Source organism: Cariama cristata, unplaced genomic scaffold (genome assembly GCF_000690535.1).
Source record: "Cariama cristata isolate BGI_N322 unplaced genomic scaffold, ASM69053v1 scaffold17471, whole genome shotgun sequence".
NCBI lineage: Eukaryota > Metazoa > Chordata > Aves > Cariamiformes > Cariamidae > Cariama > Cariama cristata.
The window spans coordinates 5,142-13,045 of NW_009599986.1; the positions used below are offsets into that span (position 1 = coordinate 5,142).

The 7,904-nt window shown below is 52.8% G+C and overlaps 1 protein-coding gene across 1 annotated transcript in view; it reads left to right on the forward strand.

Annotated features, from left to right (window-relative positions):
- Positions 1 to 1,386: 1,386 nt before the first annotated feature.
- LOC104169065 (voltage-dependent calcium channel gamma-2 subunit-like) overlaps positions 1,387 to 7,904 on the forward strand; it is a gene marked incomplete at its 3' end in the record, with an annotated part of 6,908 nt that continues 390 nt past the window's right edge. The window contains exons 1-4 of the mRNA XM_009709874.1: positions 1,387 to 1,525; positions 1,894 to 1,929; positions 3,763 to 3,846; positions 7,560 to 7,700. Coding sequence (XP_009708176.1) covers positions 1,387 to 1,525; positions 1,894 to 1,929; positions 3,763 to 3,846; positions 7,560 to 7,700 — 400 coding nt within the window. The remainder of the gene's footprint in view (positions 1,526 to 1,893; positions 1,930 to 3,762; positions 3,847 to 7,559; positions 7,701 to 7,904) is intronic.

Sequence of the window (7,904 nt, forward strand, 5' to 3'; positions counted from 1 at the left end):
AAGCACATGGCTTAAGTTACTCGGAGAAGCATGCAGGAGAAGCCAGAGAGCTCAACACTTGCCTGTTTCAGGGTTCGCAGCATGAAATAGCTCAAGTCGGGAAGAATGGGAAGGGCAAAGGGACACAAGTACAGAGGAGACATTGCTCCTACTCCCTTGAGAGGCTCTCAGAGCCCCTACATGCTCTCCCAAATAACGATTCACTCTTGCTCGGACATTCAGGAATATTAACTATAGGGTGGCACCTGGCTCTTCCCTCCCTGGCTCCACAAACCCCACGTGCAGCAGAGAAAAAGGCCGTTGTGTCAGACCTCGGCAGCGCTGCTGAGCTGCTTCATCTCCCTCCCGGCGTGCGGCCGCGGTGCTTCCACCAGCACAGGTGCCAGGGAGGCCGCTGCACCGTCTCAGCAGGTCGCAGATGTCCGTCAGAGAATTGCCAAGTGACCTTGGCACAAGAAGTGACATCGAGGCCTTCCCTGCATCGAGCGGGTTTCTGAACCGCCGCCATCCATTGCTCACCGTGCGCTTGCACAGCCGCCAGCACCAGCAAACCCACACCGTGCCCTTTCTGACACGTCTCCCTACAGCACAAGGCAGAGGAGTGCTGTCACCCCCATTTTACATGGCAGGACTCTAAAGCAGAGAGAAGAAGTGGTTTTAACAGCATGCCTGTGGCAGAGCAAAAACTGAATCTTGTTCTCTTATATTCCCAGTTAGTGCATTAATGACCTAAATTCTGCATCCTTTCCCCATCCATCGCCCAGAGGAGCTAGGAGGCATTGGAGGAGAGGGTGTGGTAGCACAGGCAAATAGTCAGCATCCAGAGTCACGGCGCTGTGTGCTGAGCACAGACAAAGCAGGGGCTAAAGTGGGACCAACGCTGCCCACCTTGCCCTCACGAACCCCAGGAGGGTTGAGCCAGCGAGGGGGATCAGCCTGGCGCAGTGGTGAAGGGCAGCTTCTCAATGCCACAATATTTTAAGCAAGCCAAGGTTGGATACCCCAATGGCCAAGCACTCTGCTGAGCCAGATCAGCAAGGTCTTTCAGACGTTCAGCACCAGGAGCAGATTTTCAAAGAGCCTGCATGTCCCCTGAGCCTGTCTAAGCTTCTGAAGCTCTAACGAGCTACCCCACACAAGTCCATGTAAAAGACACCTTTGCGCAAGATGCAGCATCTTTCCCAAGCAGCTTGATTCTTCAAATACAGCAAGAAACGGAGTGGGGGAGAGGGACAAGAGAGGAAGCAGGGAAAGCATGGCACAGAGTGAAGGGGTTTCCAGATGCAGTGCTTCTTCCCTCCCTGGCTGATTCCAACTGGAGGGCTCTGGCCCTGCACTGGGAGCCTTGTCTGGGAGGTGCACGCAGGCTCTGCCTTCTCCCCGGGCATGTACGGGCAGAAGGCTCTCAGCATTCATGATCTGCTGGGCAAGGAGTCGAAATCTGAAGCTGGAGATTTCCCCAGTGCCTCGGAGAGCAGCAGTGTTCACGTGCGCTGTACAGCAGTGACCGCAGCCAAGGACCAGGGTGACGAGCCGCTCATCTGTCGCAGGCAGATGGCCCCAGGCAGTCAGACGCAAGCAAGGGAAAGGACCCCCTTCAGGCTGTATCTGCCTTTCTCACAGGTATTTCATGGGCAAGTAGCAGGGTGGGAGTGTGGCAAGGGAATTTGCTTGGCTATGAAGCTTTCCTTCCAGAAGAGCCATGGCTGAGAAGTAGACACTTTTTGAAGGAGGTAACTGGACTGGGGATGGGTGATTAATCACCTCCTTTCATAACCCACAGTTTCAATATGGGAATAACACTTCAGATATACACGGAGAGGCTTTGTTCCTACTTTCTTTTCCTATTACTTACCTCTTACATGCGCACACACTCCTCTCTGCTGTCTCTAGCCTCTCCAGGGAAGCTCTTTGAACTAGCAGTTAAAGGTGACGGGTATCTCAGAAGCATCAGACCCAAGCTGACTACATGCAGAAGGAGCCAAAGTTGGGAGCTGACCTAGAGGAATCCACCTACCTGCCTTCTACACCTATTTGCTCAGCACTGCCTCCCAAAGCTTGCTCCAGCAAGGCTTGGCCTTGAGAAGAAACTCAGGAGGGATCCTTTGGACTTGGTCCTTCTTCAAGCTGTTCCCAAATACCTGAAAGATCATTGGAATTCATCTGGAATAAACCTTCCAAGACAGACTCAGGGACCTGACATGATCCCTGCAGGTCTCAGCCTGGGTAGGGCTGGCCTGGAACAGCTTCCTCAGAAGCAACCCTTCCCAGAGGCAACGACCACAAGTGTGATGGCTTCATTGTCCCCTCTCCCTGCACACCCAGCTGGTCCAGCGGCTGGGTTCAGGGCCAGGGTGGCAGATGGCTTTCCCAGGTTGCCACAGCATTTGTCACTCTCCAAACTCAGCCTCCAAACTCTTCTCCCAAGGGACCGGTCAGCCTGAGACACTTTGGTGGCTGAGCTCTGGTAAGGGAGCCCATGGGATCACCATGCCTACCCATCCACCTCATGCAGACACTGCATTCCTCCTTTCTGGATAGATTATGTCCATCAGTTCTATGTTAATGGCCAGGCAGTGCAAGAGTCCAGAGGGGAACGTAAGGGGAGGTGGGAGAAAAAGGTTGGGGGAACCCCAGGAGGTATAATGAAATTGCCTTCCATATGGTCACCCCTGTACAAGCATGAACAACCTCATTGTTTGAGATACTAGTCAACCAGCAGTCATGATGATGGTGTGGCTTGAGGATTACCTCTCTGGAGTGGTATTCCTGATTCCAAGAGGAGAGAGACATGAATAATGAAAATAAGAGCCTGGTAGACATCCCAGGTGACAAAAGACTGGGAAGATGTTGCTGGCCTCCTGCTGGGATGGCTTTACTGGTGTGGAGTGTGTGAAAAAGGGTGCCCCATGCCTAAAGCTAGCAGAAGGCCCTGTATGTAAACCATCCTGACGAAACTGAAGGTGACCAGCCCAGTTTCCCTCACTTATGGTGGAAGATTTTACTTCCCCGGTGCAAAAGGTCTTCTGCTGCTGAGCTGCATACACACACTTGCACCAAGCTTCTTGTAGCCTTAAGTCTGTGAGAGGACACAAGAGGAGGCCTGATAAAGGTATGCAAAAACAAGCAATCATATAGAGAAAGTAGATTAAGAGCTTTTGTTCTTCTCGTATCGCATCAGAACACCGGAATGTATCCTGCCCATGAAACAAATAGGCAGCAAATTCACAGCTGAGAGGAACAAATGCTTTTCCACCCAAACCTGATCGCCCCACTGTACACAGCACTGCTGGGATCCACCGAGTCTGCGCCAGGTGAAACACAAACACCCACAGTTACATCTGTCGATGCTGAGGGAAGGGACCCTGACCCTCGTGCTTTGCACCGTGACCCAGCCTCTGGCTCCTCTTCCCACCCCAGCTCCCCCAGAGGTGGGCAGTGCTCTCCTCTCCGTCTGCGGTGGGAGTCGTACCTACCGGCCAAAGCCTCCGGTGCCCTCCCCCATTGAGCAAGTGTTACTGGGCTAGGTGGGCATCAGGCTGGATCCAGATGGCAAATCCCACATTCCTGTGCAAATAAGAGGGAGATACGTTTGCAAGTGTACGAGGAGAGTACCTGGGCATTTAATGGGCATCCATATATGAGTGGGAATGCTGCCTGGGAGGAAGGCAGGGAGGGCATAAAGGGTGATGCAGAGGGCAGCTGTTCCTGCGAGGCAGGTTTTGGTGTTCTCATTTGTTCTTTTTTTCTCTTGTTCCCTAGGGAATTTTAAAGGTCTGTGTAAGCAAATCGATCACTTCCCTGAGGATGCAGATTATGAAGCCGATACAGCAGAATATTTCCTCCGTAAGTCCACAGGCTCTTCTTGCAATGGTTTGTAGGTGCTAGCGTCGGGTGCCTTTTTCTTTCTGGAGGTAGGGTGGTGAAGACGCTGGGACCTGTGAGGTTCAGCGGGCCAGAGAAGGTGACTTCAGAGCCTCACCACCCCCCAAAAGTGGCTCCAGTCTCACCTCCCTGGGGCCCTGCCCATGAGACAGTGCAAGTTTCAAACTCATGGTAACAGCCAGTGGCATTTTTTATTAACAGCAATTAATTACGATATAAATCCAGAGTCTTAATTCAAACCCATTGGAGAGCTGCTGAGGGGGCATGAGGTCAGGACTGGGCTAGCTGGGGCAGAGTGAGTGTGTGTGTGTGTCCTCCTAAAGAAGGGTAAGTTTATCTTTCCTTATCTGATACTCCAGTTACATCAGGTTTAAGAAAATAACTGGATTGTGTCCGAGGAGAACCTAATTCTGTCTTCACCTTTCCCCAAACATCACTTGCCTACAAAGGCTGCAGATCTGCTCTTTGCTGGTTTTAGTGATTTCAGTGATGGGAATGGTGAGCAGGAATAAGGACAACCAGAGCCCTTTGAAGAAAGGACCTCGCCCAGAGCCCCTGGGAGAGGTGCTGTACCCCAGGCACATGGCATCTCCATAAGGAAACCAAACCCAAGCTCCAAGTCCAGCCTGGGATCTGCGGGCGAAGCTCACAGCGCTTTGCACATGGGGACAGGGAAGGTGGCCTGGCCAGCAAGACGGACCCACCTTGTGCATTGCCATCCCTGAGCACAAGTCAGCATTTCCACATGCCCCAGAAGCAGGAGCTTGCTCTTCCTTTAGCACAGCTGAACAGGAATCACTCCTCTTCTTAGGTCCCCACCTTGCTATCCTGCCCTCCCTCTACAAGCCCAACGCCTTTTCACATCACCAGAAAAGATCTTCTCCCTTCAGAAATCTGAGAGAAGAGCTTTTGACCTCCCAAAGTTAAGCATCAGAGGTCTCCAAAGGCTGGCAGTCTTTCAGAATAGCTCCTTGTCATCGGGGCATGCTCCAAGCCAGATGTGGAGACCCAGCCCTGCGGCAGGGATGAGAGAGATAATTTCGGCTCTGTGAGGCTCATTTGTATGTGAAAAAGAGGCGGACCTTATGCTGCCTCCTCTTGGTTTCTCAAACAGTTCTTCATCCACTGTAAATTGTAAATAACCCAGGGAGATGGCTTCTTTCAGATGCCTTTCTGCAGCATCGATCTCTTAATCACTGCCTGGCCCCTGAAGGGCAGAGCTGAAGCCTGGGGTTTGATCCGGTTCGGCACAGCGACTGCGCAGGCTGCCTCTGAGAACAAACCAGCTCTTGCAGAGCTGCTCGGGAGCGAGGAAGCTGCTTGCAGCATCAGCTGCGCTTCAGAAGAAAGAGTTGGGGGGAAGGGGGCGAACATCTCAAAAAGGAGGGGTCTGTTCCCTCAGAAGGAACAAGATCTGAAGACAAAAATTGGCCCAACATCAAGACCTGACAGTGTCCTTAGGGTAGAGCCCTTTTTAAGAAAGAACCAGGTTCAAAGAAGGATTTGGCAAGTCAATAAAGGACTACTCGGGTCATTCCTGAGGGAAGTGGGATTTCTGCTGGCTTAGACCTGACTGGAGAGGGACCCCACTGAACAGCTTCTTCCCGGGATTTTTGCCAATCCAGAGTCCCTGGGCGATGCATGGGCGATGCCTGGCAGTACCGGCAAGGACAGCTAGGAAGTTGTTTATTAGTATCAGACTAGGTGATTCCCTCTTTCAGGGGACCAGGACGGTTGTGGGACAGTGTCCATGGCCCGGCTGGAAGGGTTTAGATTTTATTTCTGCCAGCCATCCACGTAAGGTGTCTTAGGCTTTTTGAAATCAAAAGCATGTTGTCAGAGAGGAAGCAGAATCACCCCCGCGTTTCTTTGCTAGAAGACACTCGAGTTAGAGAGTTGACAGATGACACGAGTGAGCATCCGAACACCATCATGAGTCCCCTTCTCTTCAGATCAAAGGCTCTGGACCCAGGAAGATTGGATGAGATTCTGACCCTCTCTTGCGGGGCAGAAAGCAGGGGCTGAGTGAGGCTGCCGTCCTCCCCCATCACATAATGCCCGCAGCTCCCCACGTCAGCCGGTGACTTTGTGTTCTCCCAACCGACGTGACTTTCAGAATTAAGACCCAGATAAAACTGATGTGGTCGGGGCCAGGCTTTGGGACTGACCCAACATCCCTCTAGAAATCATCTGAATGGCAGATGTCTGCTTGATGTTTGCTTACCGCCATCTAAGCTTCACATTGGCAAATCCCACCTTCCTTTCCAGAAGCTATTAAGATGGTTATTATCACCACCCTGTTCCCTGAAACACAGCCAGGCAGGACTGGAAAGCAAGCAAGAGAGGTTTCTCCCTGTCTTTTGCATCCCCCATGTACAGGCAGTGGGCTAGGGCCTCCCTCAAAGAGCCGATTGCTTGTGCCTGGTAGGATCCTGATGCCAACAGGGTCTTTGAAGCACGGTCTCTGCCCACTTAGGAAAAAGCCCTGCTTTTGCTTCAGTAGGGTTCATCCTTGCAGGCAAGGAGGGATTAGCTTTTATCCTCCCTTCCAGATCTTTGCTCCACAAGCAGAACTGCACCAGTCCGTCTGATACCTTTCTTTATCAAGCAAGGCTTCACTTCACACTTTAACAGTTTCTTTTCCCTTGGGAAGGGAGGAGGGAAGGCCTTCCTAGTTAAAAAATATGAATATTGGCAACATGAAGTCAGGTAGACCATTGGTACCCACTGAACAGCCCACGAGCAGTGGGTGCATGTGTGTGCCGGTGTGCCTACACATGGGCCTGGCCTTTTGTTGCACGAATATGAGAGAGTCTCCCCAGAAACTTTGGGGTACGTTGTGCATGCACGTATGAGCATATACGTGCATCTATGCCATTGCCCTCTGTTGGCTGAGCTCTTCCCATATTGACCGATCGAGAGCGTGCGTGTGTGGGAGCTGGCACATCCAAACCCATCACTGCCCTCTGGAAGGAGCCCAGCTGTTTAATCACTAGCTGTTTAATCCACATTCAGGGCTGGGACTTTCGCTTCTCAGTCCTCACTGCAGCTGCAGAGCAGAGCACGGCACCAGGAGCTCTTTCCCAGCCCTAAAAAAAAGAAATAATAAAAAAAAATCTCTCCTTGAGATGTTTTCATGCTCTTTCGGGAGGATTCGAGATTGAGCATCTCCGCGGGAAGCATTTGGGTTGCAGCTCTTTGAAGAGCGGGCTCGAGTGGCAATGCCCCGCAGGAGGAGAAGCCAGATGGTGCCGGGGCTCCCCCTCCAGCCCATAGTCCCCCCGAAAGCAGAGGAAAAGACAGCGTGAGGGGGGACAGGCAGTACGGGCAGGCTCCCAGCTCAGCCACCGGCCCTGCAGCCTCCTCCACCTCCCCATGCTGGGCCACCGGCTTTGCGGCAGCGGCCAGGGTGCGGAAGAGTTGCTTTAGACCGCTCTCTTTTTCTGACACACTTTGCTTCTCTCTCCCTCCCTCCGTCCCCCGACACCTTTATCCCTCTTTGAATTACTCCCCCCTCCCCGGTACATCGTCCTCCGTCTCTTCCCTTCGCCCCCACCCACGAAATGTGCGTACGTCCCCCCTGACCCCTCGCCCCGGTGCCGTTCGTGTGCCCCTTTTTCCTCTCTTTTACACCTGCACTGTTCTTTCTGCCCCTCTCCCTCTCTCCTCCGCAGGGGCTGTTAGAGCCTCTAGTATTTTCCCGATCCTGAGTGTGATTCTGCTTTTCATGGGTGGACTCTGCATTGCAGCCAGCGAGTTCTACAAAACCCGACACAACATCATCCTTAGTGCCGGCATCTTCTTCGTGTCTGCAGGTAAAGAGATGCACAGGGCCTGATGCTCCGGAGATGGGCTCCAGGGGGTGGAGGGGCTGCCCAGCTGGGGCATCCTACAGGGATATGGTTGCCTAGGCTGGAATGCCTGTGTTTCCCAACCCTGATGAGCCTTACTGGGGATGAAAGCAGCCTCCCAAGGATGCCTCTCCATCCTGTCTGCTCGCCTGGCAGAGGCAGGGACGC